The 15722-nt window shown below is 30.9% G+C and overlaps 1 protein-coding gene across 1 annotated transcript; it reads left to right on the forward strand.

Annotated features, from left to right (window-relative positions):
• The first annotated feature begins 5113 nt into the window (after nt 1-5113).
• Nucleotides 5114-7514, forward strand: LOC112707768 (probable WRKY transcription factor 11). The gene is made up of 3 exons (XM_025759710.2): nt 5114-6080; nt 6938-7063; nt 7154-7514. Exons 1-3 carry the CDS (start codon nt 5353-5355, stop codon nt 7332-7334), a joined length of 1035 nt encoding a protein of 344 aa, XP_025615495.1. The 5' UTR covers nt 5114-5352; the 3' UTR covers nt 7335-7514.
• Nucleotides 7515-15722: the final 8208 nt, after the last annotated feature.

Raw genomic sequence — 15722 nt, forward strand, 5'->3', positions numbered from 1 at the left:
GTGAAAAGATTCATATTTTCTCAGAGGATGTTAATGATTTGACATTTGTCCTCTATAGAGAGGGAGCACTCGATATAAGTAAATTTCGTAGGATTGTTATTAAAACTTACCTTTTCGAGATCATCTGTTGGTGAAGGTCTCTCGTGGATTTCTTCTCTGGGGTCGAGCTTAGCCAGCTTAGGTATGTCAGTGGTGTTATATATAGCTTGAGTGTGTTCAAACTTCGGTGATTGTTCTGGTATTACTTTGAGACTTGTATTATTGCAGTGTCACGCTTCCTTTTGATTAGAATGAATCGTTACCACTTGGTTATCCTACACATGAACCTTGACACACAAATGAACAGTGGATACTATAACACCAAAAGAATTTAAAAAAGTTCCACCGAGGATGATATTGTAAGGATTATGCAATCGACCACTAAGAATTAAATATCTAATGTTTTAGACAGTGGGTGCTCGCCCAGTTTTTTTTTTTTTTGCCACATGTACCCAAGTATAGGTACTCGTTCTCCCGAGAATCCCACTAACTTGCCAGAGGATTATTTTATTGCCGTTTCGCTTAGCTTCATTTTCTATTGGCATTATTGCTAGGGTCGATAATAAGGACCTTCCGTACTAAGAGGTCTCCGGTCTGGATGGAAATATCGATGGGGTCATCCAAATTCATTGCTCTAGCCTGGTAATCGAAATGCTTAAAGGTGATGGTTGGTACTCATGACATAGGTGCAACCTCGGAAGTGTGCCTTCCACTACTAGCACTGCTTGGTGTGTTATCTTCCTTGCCGAGCTGGTGAGTCCCCCAGCTGTGAATCCTTCAAAAATGCAATTAATTACACCTCTAGTCTGGGGTGGTTGGTACTTTGCTTTTTCCTGTGCACTCGTTGTATTTTTTGATTGGTTGCCACCTGTTCTCGACTGTCCTTGTTGGATTCGATCGTCTACGTATTTGTCCAGTAGTCCCTATCTAGCCAATCTTTCCAGTATATCTTTCGCAATCACACATTTGTCTATAGTGTGATCAAATTTCTGATGAAAAGCACAATGCTTGGACTTGTCTATGTACTTTTGGTCTTGGTATGTTTCGGCCTTGTTTGGTGGCTTGAAGATCTTAGCAATAAGGATTTCTTTGATGATATATTCTCTTTTGGTATTGAACTGAGTATATTTTACTCTGAAAAGGGATTGGATATCGTCTTTCTTTCTTTCAAAGGTGCCACCTCCTCAGGGTAGATATCCCACAATTGCACGTCGTTTGTGTTTGCATTATTGGAATCTCTTGTACCGAGTTTTTCATTCTATTGCTGAGTTAATAGCTCGACCATTCTTTGAACCTCGACTTAGAGACAACTTAGATCATGTCAATTATGGGATTCTGTTTTTATTTTGTTTAAAAAATATTTAATAAAAAATCACAGTGAACAATATTTTTTCTCCTAGTAAGCTGCGTGCTATGTTACTAGTACTATTATCAATTAACAGTTTCTGGATAATAATAACGAATTTTTAAGTGAAGATTATCATTGTATAAGAAAAATAGAAAAGAATCACCCACCAGGAAATTAAAAAAAAAAATAAAAAATACACCGTGGATCACAAGCATATTCACACTTTTCACGAGTTCTGTGAGATTCGTCAACTATTGCAACTCGTAACTTATCCACAGAGAAATAAAAAAATTGGGCATTTTTCTTTTGAAGTGCATAAAATATGAACCAGTGGAGTCTAGAAACATGTAACTACACGATTTGCATGGATAGATTGATAACATTTAATGTTAGATGGAGATACATGATCTTATTATAGTAGCCGTGGAAAATTCAAATCCTCTTTAGAGATTATGAACACTCTGTTCTTTGGTGGAGTGGTATTTTTACTACTAAAAAATGTATGTAAAGTAAACAAAGATTAAGTGTATGTTTGGAAAGTAGGAAAATATAATTTTGAATTTTGAATTATGAAAAATAATATTATGCGTATTTAGTATTATTTTTAAAAAATATTTTTAATCTTTTAAAAATTAATTGATAAATAAAAAAATAGAAAAATATGATTTTTTTATAGAAATTATTTGATCACTTTTATTAAAAAAAATTGATTTTAAAATAAAAAAATCATTGTGTATTATTTTTGAGAAACATTTATTTTTAATTTTTTAAAAAGTTAATTGAGAATTTAAAAAAAATAGAAAAATATGATTTTTTCGTTTTTAGAAATTATTTTATCACTTTCATTAAAAAAATTGACTTCAAAATAAAAAAAAATCATTGTGCTATTTTTTTGGTTATGTGAAAAATATTTTCTGTTTTTGCTAGAAATATTGGCCTTCAACTATCATTTTCATGTAATATTTAAAGTGTTGGCCTTTCACCACTATTTTCACGCAATGTTTCATCTGAACCACCTGCTGCATATGTTTTCTTCTAGGATTTTTTTATATTATTCTACCACTCTATTTTTATTATTAAATTTGTATTTAATATTGTATGTGGTATAAAATCTCATTAATTAAGTTATGTAAAATCAACATTCAATATTAAAAGGTATTTATTATCATAGTTATTTTAATATCCATTCTCTTTGTGTAACAAAAATTATATTTTTTGAGACATTTATCCAAATGCTACAACTTTAAAATAAGTAGTTAAGTACTTCTATAACTAAAAATTCAAATACAAAATAACTTATTTATAAGTTCCTATTAATAAAAGTCTTATATTTTAAGCTCCTTCTTCAAAAGAACTTATCTAAGAAGTTTACCTAAATTAGGTCTAAGTCTGTAATTTTATAATTTAATATAGGCTTAACTATTCTGTTGGTTTCTACAATTTTATGAATTTTTAATTAGATTTTTATATATTTTTTATTTGAATTTCTATAATACTTTTAATTTCATAACTAAATCTTTTTTAGTGTAAAAAATATTAGAACGAAATATTAATTGAATATTTTTTTATAAATTAAAAATATCTATACATAAAAATCTAATTAGATCTTTGATTATATATTTTTTAAGAAAAATATTTCGTTAATTTTAACCTTTTTAACAGGATCTAATTACAAAATTAAAAATAGTGTAAGAATTTAATTGATAAAAAAATATAAAGACCTAAATACAAATTTATTAAAACTATAGAAACTAATAAAATAATTAAACTTTTAATATATCATTATCTTTTAAAAAACAAAATTGCTGAAACTTGGTCTTTTTTTTTTAAAAAAAAATATTATAAAATTTTAGTCCGTTAAATGTTATATTAGATTTGATTTGAAATTAATTTCAACATTATTAAGAGATACATCTAAGAAACGAAATTAATACCGTAAAAAAAGAAAGGTTTAATTAACAAATAATGAGTGACTACACGTTATACATAATGCAATCTTTTTTCACAAGATTAATGTGCATATATTTAGTTTTTTTTAATAAGGTACTTTAACGTACATATATTTAATTTTCTTTAAAATTAAGTAATATATAGATTAAAAAGTAATTTATTCTTTTTAGTCATGATCAAAATTATTAATTAATTTAATTATTCTAGAAGCCTTAGGAGTTACCCATTTTCAACGTTAAGCATTGTGTTGTCTCACGCACACCTCACACCATGCAACACCCCTCCAGGCCCTCCTAACCTGTCATTAAAGTTATCTATTATTTCAACATTAAATTCCAATTAATAATAATATTACCAAAATTAATACTGCATGATTTTTTATTGATAATTTTAAATTTTCGATACATTTTTTATTTCAATATATTTGAATATATAGTTTTTTTTTTTGAAAATAGATGTGTCATTTATACTTATTTATATAAAATCGAAACGTAAATTTATATTTGTGAACTTGAGATTTTTTATAATGTAAAAAGTAAGTTAAAGAAAATATAAATTTGTTAATATCTAACTAACTCATATATAATACGATGGCTATCTCACATTTTCTTAAGGTTCACTTTAATCTTTGTAAGTATATATGATAAGCGGTAAGCCATTTTATTAGTTCTATAAATTTTGATAATTAATATAATTTTCATATGTAATAAATACGTGTAAAATATGTATTTATCAATGTAATGATAGAAAACTCATTTATGAATTTAACATTACTTTGAAATTTATAAAATATAAGAACTAAGAAAATTAAAAAGAGAATGAAAGAAAAAAAATGAGAGAAAAAAGTGAAAATATATGCTGTTAAACTCATATATGGATTAATATATTATTTTTCTATTTCCTTTTATCTGTCATTTTTTTAACAGCATCATTATTAAGAATCTTGAAAGCTAGAGTAATTAAAAGATAATATTACTAAAACATTTTAAAATTTATATATAAGAGAACAATTTTAAAAATTTTAATGGATTAACATACGGTGTAATTTATAGTAGAAAAAGTATAAATAGACAATAAAAATACTAAATAATATAAATAGTAGATATATTAAATTTTTAATTCTCTAAGTGTACAAATGATTATTCTAATATTAAAATTTAAGTTAATAATTTAAGAGTATAATAATATATTTTTATTTTGTTGAACTAATTTTAAAATCTATCATTCCTACTAATTACAAAAATTATTATCTATCTAACAAATTCTATATTATACGCAAAAAATTGACCACTAACCAATAATATATATGGGTGAAAAATGGAGTAATCTCATGTTCAAATTTATATTCAACTTAGATTCATATTTATAAACAAAATTTATATTAAATATTGTCAGACTTAATTCATATTATTTATAATTAATTTCATAAAATATAAAATCAAGTTGCTACCGTAAAAAAGTTTTAATCAGTCTGCTATAAAATATTTGATTATTCACCTGTAGAATGTTTAATTATTTTAGTAATGGATCACTTTATTAGAAAAACATATTAACTAACATATATTTTTATACACAAATATATAATAATCAATTTAAAAAATAATTGAAGTGTTCATATTTCGTAGACATAGACATTTTTTGTTAATTTTATAAATTATGGGTATAATTGATATCTCAATACTATTTTTTTTAAAAAAAGGAATATTATAAAATAAAACTAAATTAAAGAATATGAAATGTAGAAATGACAGTATCTATACAAAGATATTTCCCTCTTAAAAATTGACCCAAACCCAACCCAAGAACAACTCAACACTCACTTTCTCTCTCTTCTTACCCATTCAACCAGTAAGCCCCCTCAACGACTGTATATAATACGCCATCCCCACCGCATTCCCTTACTCTTTTCTTTTCCTCTTCCCAAAAACACAAACCCACCATTTTGACTCTTAGTTCTTTCTTTCTATTTCTTTTTACCATTTTGTCCCTAGTTTCATCTTCACTGGGAAAGAAGAATGGCAGTGGAGTTAATGGGATTCCCAAAAATGGACGACCCAAATAACAAAGCCATACAAGAAGCAGCATCCGAGGGCATAAAGGGAATGGAGCACCTCGTTCGCCTTCTTTCAAACCCTTCGCAAAACGACACCACTGACCTCACAAACGTCACCGTTTCCAAGTTCCGCAAACTCATTTCCTTACTTAACCGCACCGGCCGCGCCCGCTTCCGCCGTGCACCAATTTCAAATTCCTCAGACTCTTTAACCTTCTCTCCGGCGACCTTCACTCCTCCCCCGCCGCCGCCGCACTCACAGCCACAGCCACTGCCACTGCCACAGCCACAGCCGCTTGCGGTTGCTCCGGTCACCGTCCACCACCCTTCTCCTCTTCTTCCGCCGCAGACTCTCACTCTTGACTTCACCAAACCTAACAACAGCTTCCTCACCAACGTATCCAACAACGCCGGAGCCAAATCCATGGAGCTGGAGTTCTCGAAGGACACGACGACGTTTAGCGTCTCGTCGAACTCGTCGTTTATGTCCTCCGCCATCACCGGCGACGGCAGCGTCTCCAACGGCAAGCTCGGAACCTCGATCTTCCTCAACCCTACCGGGAAATTGCCTCTCTCGTCGTCGGCGCCGGCTCCGGCTCCGGTCAAGAAAAGGTGTCACGACCACCACTCCGACGATGTATCCGGCAAGGTCTCCGGTTCTTCCAGCAAGTGCCACTGCATCAAGCGAAGGTAACAGCCGCGATGCAGCGTATAATTTCTTTTATTTATTTATTTATTATGATTATTATTATTATTATTTCAATTTTTTTTACCGTTTCGGTTACGGTTACGAGTACGAGTTTGAGTTGAGAAAGTGATGATTATGACTCGGTTGGTGTGACTCGGTGCAAAACGAACGAGTTAGAATTAATTTCAAGAAGTCAACGATTTCGGTAGTGGTGCAGTTAAAGGAAGTAGCACTAGTATTAAATTTTGTGACAGTGGCACGCGTGATGAGAGTGACAAGATAGGGTTCTTGTCATGTACCGCGTTTGTCAATTGCCGATTTTTGAGAAACGCTGTCCCCTAACAAGACAAAGAAAACGGAACCTCAACCAAACACAGTCCTGATTCTACTTTGTCGTTACTACCCGTTAACCCTCGTAGACTTTATATTTTTTATTATTTCTCTCTTTTTGACTCTTTGACCATCGCCCCGTTTCGTTTTATCAAACTCTAGCGCATTATCATAACAGATTATTTTTGTGTTAGTACACAATAACTTTTTCTTTAAGGATTCCTTTAACTTAGAGTTGTCTTATTCTTGAAGACTCCGGTATTTATGGACGTAAAAATATTATATTTTTTAAAAATAAAAAATGTCGGCAATTGAATTAAGAATGTGAGAGAGTATGTTAAAAGGTGTATGTATAGATTAAATTTCTATTGTATAATTCAAATGAAATAGTTTCTTTATATTTGAGTTCGAATCAGTCTATTACTGGTATAAAGAGTTTAAATTTCTATTTCTATTATATTATAAGCGTATATATTTAACTAAATTTAAACATGTTTTGCTAACGAAATTCTTTGATTTGTTTTTTCAGGAAAAATAGGGTTAAGAAGACGATAAGAGTGCCGGCAATTAGTTCAAAGATAGCTGATATTCCGGCGGACGAGTACTCATGGAGGAAGTACGGTCAGAAACCGATCAAAGGGTCGCCGTACCCAAGGTGAGTATCATGAATCATTTGAGACCGTTGATTGAGTTGACTTTTGTCAAAGGGTGAGTAACTGACATTGATTCAATTTTTGTGGGTCAGGGGTTATTATAAGTGCAGTACTGTGAGAGGGTGTCCGGCGAGGAAACACGTGGAGCGCGCACCAGATGATCCATCTATGCTGATCGTGACGTACGAAGGGGAGCACCGTCACTCCATTCAGACCGCGATGCAGGATAACATTTCTTCTGCGGGAGTGGGTTTGGTATTCGGGTCAACGTAAGGTTCGATTATTAGAAAAAGAAAAAGAAAAAGAAAAAAAAAGACTAGGTGGTAGTGGTGAGGCTTCTTTTTGTTAGAAAAAAAAGAGAGAAAGAATCTCAATTGTGGCGGGGTTTGAATGTAAATTTCTTCTGACTGGAATGATTATTGTTATTATAAGATAATAAAATTATTATTATAAGGTGGTGGTGGAAGAATGGAATCTTTAGCTTCTCCCACTAAAAAGTCTTACCTATTACTTTATGATGGAGGGGGAAAAATTGAAAGTCTTGGAGGTAGTAGAAAAGGTTTCTCAATTGTTTTGTGGGGGCTATAAAATATGGTTAAAAAATCGAGTTGATATTCAATTTGAATCTTAAAATTTGAGGTTGGATTTAAATTAATTTTAAAATTATAATTAGTTTAATTTGGCTGTCAAAATTTATAATAATAATAATTTATGTTATTTTTGAATTAATTTTTGTAAATAATATGTTAATTTTTTATATAAAAATTAATTACCATAATGTATTGATTTTGCAGGTTTTTAAATTCATTACAAATTGGTTCATCTTTGAAATTAGTTTTTTCCACTTCAAGGACAAATTAATGTTAGAACGATTTTGAATTTTATGGGATGAATCATCTCAATTTTTTTTATTTAAGAGGATAAAATATGATTTTTCACTGATAATTTTATAAGGGAAACAAAAAAAATTTATAAAAGTTAAAAATCACATTTTATATTTTTTAATTAAAACAAAAAATTAAAAAAATTCATTTCCGAATTTTATATATAGTCCTCGTGGAATGCCTAGAAGGCTAGAACACAAATTTAGAGAAATTAGAGCATTTGTGCGTCTACATTTGTGTCTGCGGATTATTAATAAACTAATTTTTTATAAGACAGGATCCTTAACAAATTTTAATTTTCTAAAAATCTTTAAAAATTGTTTTTATTGGATAGATAGACTCCGTTGTTGTTGTAAAGGGATTAATTAGTTTATAATGATAATTTTTTAGAACCAATATACCGACAGAAATAAATTTTGGAGATTTTTATAAAATAAAAATTTATTAAAAATTAAAATATTTAAAGTCTTAGTTTGATAAAAAAATTTTATGTGCTTGTACTTTATTCATTTGTGTTTGATAAATACATAAAAAAAATTATATATTTATACTTGTAATTTTTAAAAGATAAAAACGTTTTTTAAAAAGCAAAACCAAAAATACTTTCATATTCCGATAATCCATATTTCTCCAATGACATGAATTATATAATGAAACTTTAAATCTCCTTGTGAAAATCTCTATGGCCTTTCAAAACCAGGTATTTGGTTCATTTTCCAAACTGGTTGACAATTCTTTCTTCACAATTCATGAGTGACGAGATATTATTCCACAAACATTATTAATAAAAATAAAGATGACCGAAACGTGTATGTTATTCAACCTTATATTTCTTGACTTTTAAGCGTGTTTAATTTTCTAAACGTGAGTAAGGTCAAAATATCCCTATTATTCTTTTAATTTGCTGCATATTCTCGAATATTAAAACCACCATAACAACCAATACCTCATTACGAAAGTTTGAAACCATTCATCCATTCAGTAGATTTATGATATTAAACTTGATTCAATTATTGTCCTTGCTTATGGCCATTTCTTCCACGGCCAATATTTTATAAAAAATACTATTTGAACACCGATATTTATATATTTATGTATAAATATATATATAATTTAATTTATTTTTAATATATATTTTATATTTTAATATATATTTTATTATTATGCCTGATTTTAGTATATTAACGTCAAAAATGTGTTTCAGCAAATTTGTTTATCAGTGAATTGGAAGACTTAGAAAGTCAATCGTTAATTAAATAATATATATTTCGTTTTTAGCAAAACTTGCTTTGCGGACGTACTTTCTCATTGATTTTGTTGTCTGTGTTTTCTTTTTTTTTTTAACAAAAAATAAGCTTTATTTTATTGATAGAAAATAAATAATAGTGGCCTCCAATTAGATAACACACTACAATAAGTCAAGAAAAAAAAAAGTTTTTTTCAAATAGCGATTACAATATATAGAAAAGAAGAGAAGAGTAAAGCTTAAAAAAGGAAAGGAAAATGCGGGTTTACAATGCTCATGACTTTCGCTGTTGGAGAGTCTGCCTGAGCCAGAATTTTTTTAAATAAGAGCCATTTATCTTTGAAGATGAAGAGGTTTCGCGGAAGCCATAATTTCTATAAGGTGAAAGCAAAACTGATACTCTGTGTTTTATTGTTTACAAAAGTTTTGAGTCTTAATGTTCTTTGTAACATTATGTACTTCTATTTTTTTTCATGATGTGCTAGTATTCTAAATTTACCTGCCCTCCTTAATTTTAAGTCGCAAGAATGAGTTTTTTTTTTTTTTTTTGTTAGCACAAATAAAGAGTTGTTATGCAGATTATTAGTAAATTTTAATTGATTCGATAATTAATAATTTGGGAGTCAAATCTATTACTCTTTTGAATAAGTACTAGTTTTTAAACGTGCATCAAAATTTCTATTTTTAGACAAATAAAAATGGAAAAAAGTTGGAATGTAAAGTAAGATTAAATTGCTTGAAATTAAAAGTTTAAATAGTGAAGTAAATGACTTTGAATTTAAAGAAAGCAAAATACCTCTAACGTAGTCGAAGAACTTTGAATCCAAAGACAATGAAAATTTTTAAAGAAAAGCAAAAGACTTTGCAATAAAAAAGTAAATTGAAAAAAGGAAAAACTACACGGAATTTCAAATGAAAAGTAAAACTATGGAAAAAAATCATACAGAAAAAAAACTCTTGACAGACTCAAAAAATCGCTGAGGATATGAGTATGCGAGAGTGTTTTCTGAAGACGAATTTTAACCCATGTTTTTTATGAATCTTGTATATTTATAAAATTCGTCAATCAATCAAATTTATCACGTGTTTTATATGCAAAACCTGAAAAGCAACTATCTGCCAGATACATGTATTGTATAACCGTTTTCAGCTGTCTTGACCATCGATCCTAACACCATTTCAACTGCTCTGTTTCACTTCGAGACAAACTTCATCGAACTAAATACCTTTCTCCTATTGATAACCTTATTTCGACAAAAACTCATCACGCTCAACATGATTTATCGTGTACAATCTTCAACGCCAATTGCACCATCTTCAATTTATAATTTATTTTAATCAACTAACAAATTGTCCCGTTAGGACTAACGCGTTAACCGAAAATAATCCTAAAGATAAAACACTTAATCCTAAATGAAAAAAATTTCTTAGAAGGATTTGTGTAACTCAATTTAAACGTCTCTTAACTGTCTAGATCTCCCCAATTCCATTAAATGATACACCCACAATGCACGTTTCTCATTAATTACTACCATCTTGTCTCTCTTCCAACTTTACTTTTTCAAGAAAATTATAAGTTTAAATCCAAAAGCCTTCATCTTCAAACAAAGCTTTAAAAGAGTTTTACCATTCTATTTCGCGTTTTTCCTCTAACATAGTCACTACAAACAACTTCAAACTCCCAACTTCTCCATATTTCTTCACTTATCCTGGTAGATTTCTGCTTTATCTTATATGCTTTATTTCATACATTTATTTTTTTCCAATTTCATTAAACAAACTTCTCTCAAAAACCTAATTTACTTCCTCTGTTACACAGAAATGGATAAATCATCCTTTCTTGTGACCTCCTTAGCTAAGGTTAAAGGAAAACAAACTACTGAACAACTAGAAGAGCAAGCCACCACCAAAATTTTTGAACAACTAAAATTATTGTATCTCACACAGCAGATACAATAATTGAGGATCCAATTGACACAACGAACGACAATAAGATCTTTTTGCTCTTTTCTGTCGAAAATGAACTTCATTACTTCTTGAGTCCTTTGAATTTCCCCGATCAAGCAAAAAAGGTTTTTCACTATTTTTCCAGTATTAAGAGTCAGTATTTGCTTATTAAAGATGACCTATTTGTAGCCCTTTTTGTTGACAACAAAACGATCATTTTGCAATAACCCCAAAATCTCTTTTAAAAATACAAGTTTCCTCGATTGGTACTAAATGATGGATACTGAAAAAGGGAAGGATGGAAATTTGGAGGGATTTATGACCTTCTTAGACTTTTCCACTTCCCACCAAAAACACATCATTGGATGGTTGGGGCTGCACTATATTTCTGGAATAAAATTATTAATAATTTTCATCTTCCTTGTGGCATGATCGGGCCTACACTTTTCAATATGGCAGCTATTATAGGGCTTTCTGTAAATGGGCCCACGACTACTTTTGATATGGAAACTGAACAAAAATACCACATTGTTGAAAAAAGCTCTTATGGGGAATTTATCAAGCACAATATGGGAGTTGATAATAGTCCAATTACGGATAACGAACATGTTGCTTTTCTATACTATTGGCTCAATGCCATTGTATTTTGTTCAAGAAATGTCTTGATGTAGAAGCTATTTCTTCCATTAGATGCTTTGATTCATGAAAATCGCAAATTTAGTAGGAATCAAATCATTGAAATGTTTCCCAACCTTGTTTAACATCCTTTATAGAAATAAATTAATTGCCGCTTCCCCATCGACCAAGACCTTGTTAACACATATGCCACTCATTATGCTGCTAATATGTAATGGTAGAAGGTGTATGACCTTTGCTTTTCTGTAGGCCTTTTGAAACACCCTACCTCTTCAACCTCACAAATGAACGCAAAAGCCTCCTCATCTTCTAAGTCATAATCCTCACTCGGATTTTTCTCATATTCTCCCAAATACTTTGTAGGAATAATGGAGATTGTGCTAACCATCTCTTCATCACCTTCGTCAAAATATTCCTCATCAAAATTAGTATCTTTTTCATTAGGTTTAATAAGATTAGCTTCGACAAATTTACCTTTACTACCCTTTGCTGGAGAAGGAACTCCCTTTGGATAAGTCTCCCCATCCGATGGAAAAACCATTCTCATATGGACAGAAGGTGTTATCCCCTTATCCACAGAAGTCGATGGCTTGTCAGATGTGAGTCAACGAAAGTATTTTCCACCTCGATTTTCTCTTGCTCTTCCTTGAGGATATAGGTAACGACCTCGATTGAATCCTTGATAGCCCTTTTGAGCTTGGCGTTGTCGATATTTTTGCACTTCTCGATCACAAAACTCATGACAATTCTTAATCCATTGAGCCCAAAGTTCTTGATAATGATTCATTGAAAGAGAATAATTCTCTTAAAGATTTTGAGAAGTTTTCCCTTCTTGGTGTCAAGAAGGATGTCTCTGACGAACTTGCTCTTCTTTATGAGCTAATTCTTTTTTCATCATTTCCTTCTTGAAAATGGCTGCACCTTCAGCATCAAATACATCATTGCATTAAGGGGACAACGAAGCATCTCGATCCTTTAATTTTTTATGCATAAAAAATTCCAACAGTCCTTCATCTACTCTAAGGTAAACTTGTCAAACACTCCCTTCAAAATCCCCAAAGCTAAACCAAACTCGAAAGACATAAATAGGGTTTAGCAAAATTTACTTCAGCATCAAAAGGATTAGTATCGACCTTCATCTCTTTTTTCCATCATCAAACTTCGATCGTCCTTCCAAAATCGCTTCTTGAATCAAGTCCCTGAACCGGACACAATTATTAGTCAAATGGCTAGTTGGTTGATGAAATTTACAAAAAGATTTTTCTATCAAATCTTTAATCGAAAGCAATATTTTGCTCTCTAGCAAAATCAATTGTTTATTTTTAAGCAACACATCAAATATTTGCTCCGATTTTGAGATATTGAAACTATACTTTTTACTACTCTTATACTTCATATCATTGAACTTATCAACATCTATAATTTTCTTAAGTGAAGAACAAATATAAGGTGGCCCATTCTTTAATTCAACCAAATCGACTTCAGGAAATTCAACATCAGATTCTTCACTCGAAGATCCCATTTCAATATACGGAACTTTTTTTTCCAAGTAAAAGACTTATTCTTAAACTTTTTCTCACTTTTAAAAACTTTTTTCTTTTTAAAGAATTTCTACCTGTCTAACTCTTTCAGCCAAGTGAGCCAAATCAGGTATAGGTACATTAAGCAACTTTCAACGTATGTAAAAATCTAGACCCATAATTGATATGTTCACTACCTCACTTTCGAGAAGAGAGACATAACATTGACTTCGAGCATTTTTAAATCGAATCATAAAGTCATCTATTGATTCACCGTCATTGCGCTTCAAAGTAACCAAATCAGTGATTGTCACATTTAACTCTCCCTTCTAAAATTGAGTATGAAAAACATTTTTCAATTGTGCCCAAGTGACAATCGAGTTAGATCTTAAGTTTGAAAACCAAGTAAAAGCATTCTTCGTTAACAAAAAAGGAAAAAATTTTATTTTCAAATTCTCATCATTTGCCAATTTCCTAACTTTACCATATTGGACAAATGCTCAATGGTGGATTCTCCAACTTCTCTTGCAAATTTTGTTATTATTTTAGGGTTCTTCACACCACTTGGCACTTCTGCCATTTGTATGGCAGCAGGAAATGCGGAAATAAAATATGGTCAATTCATAAAACCCACATTAATACCAACCCTATTAATAACATCCTCGACAATCCTAGTTACTTGATAGCGTTTCCCTCGCTAATTAACATGAATCCTATCCAACACATCATCAGCATTTTGATCACGTTGAACTACATGAGGAACTTTCTCAATTAAATTCATATTGTCATTCATATCTCTAGGATTATTCCCTAAGTCCTCGATATTCACTCCTAAATTTTGATGATCACCTCATGATAATCGATAATTTGAGAAATTCGTTCAACTTCTCTAGCCAAATGCTCAAATTTGGTCTCATGATAAGTCATTATAAGATTCAAAATAGTAGTCATTTGTTGGTTCAATAGATTGACCAGGTCATGATGACTCTCATCAACATGCTGTCGAAATACAGCCATCGATCCAAAATTATTCTATATTGATTCCACCTGATAATCTCGAGCGAACTTAGAATTATGTGATTGATTGTTAACTGCTCCTAATGCACTAACAAATCTAATTGGAGGCACGCAGGGGTGGCAAAGCGGGCTGGCCCGCCCCAACCCGGCCCATCCCGCCTAAGCCCACCCCATAAATAGGGCGGACCAGTCCGCCCCGCCAATTAAAATGGGTTCAAAATACTAACCCGCGCCGTTTTATAGCGGAATGGCGGGCTAGCCCGCTTGACTCTTTTTTTTTTTGAAAAATAAAATTCATTAAAATTAACTAAAAAATAATAATTAAAAATTTAAATACAAATAAAAAATAGTCAAATTATAATATATTTTTTTTACTTTTTTTAAAATTTTTAACTTCAATAAAATTGTTCAAAATAATTTTTGTCAATAAAATCATCTTTATTTTAAAAAATAAGTCACATAATTTGAGTATATATACGAAATTATAAAATAAAATAAATAAAGTTAATAACTAAAAGAAGAATAAAAATAAAAAATGAAAAAAAGTGTTTAAAAATTCTATAATTATTAATTTTATAATAGTAATCACTCTTTTATTTAATAAAAAAATAAAAATATTCGCCCCGGCGGACCAGCCCGCCCCACCCCGCCCAAACCCGCCAATTTGGCGGTGCAGGTTTGGCTGGTTTTTTAAATTTAGCGGGCTCCAAATCCTAGTCCAACCCGCCTTTTTAGCGGGTTTAGCGGATCGGTCCGACGGGTTCAATCCGTTTTGCCACCCCTAGAAACACGTAACCACTCATAAGTGGAGTATAACCTGAAAGAAGGCCAAAAGGAGGCCAACCTACAATTATTGCCAGTTGCATATGCGTTTGAGAAATTCGTGGATGTGAATTATGCCTAATATTTCCTGCATAAGGATTATTAACTTTGGCATTATCCCAAGAACCATTACTTGAATTTTTAAAGCTTTCTTCTGCGTTTGTTAATTCTGCAGACGTTTGTACAATTATTATGGAAATATTATTATTTGCAGATGATCCAACATTGTTATTTAAAACTTTATCAGCCATATTTATGATTCTGTCACTTTAAAGTTGCATACACTAAATCATTACTTAAAAACTAATAAATCTTTTGACACACTTTGTAAAACGATTCTGCCAGACGTATTAATTTGTTATGTAAAGTTTTGGTAAATGTTGGTTGGTTTGATATCTAATTATCTGGGAATAAGTACCAGTTTTCAAACATTGCCTAAAAATAGATAAAGAAGGAAAAAATTTGGAATGTAAAGTAAGATTAAATTACTTGAAATTAAAAGTACAGAGAGCGAAATAAATGACTTTGAATTTAAATAAAGTAATAAAATGCCTCCATAGTCGAAGGACTTTGAATCCAAAGACAATGC

This window comes from Arachis hypogaea, chromosome 8 (assembly GCF_003086295.3).
Source record: "Arachis hypogaea cultivar Tifrunner chromosome 8, arahy.Tifrunner.gnm2.J5K5, whole genome shotgun sequence".
NCBI lineage: Eukaryota > Viridiplantae > Streptophyta > Magnoliopsida > Fabales > Fabaceae > Arachis > Arachis hypogaea.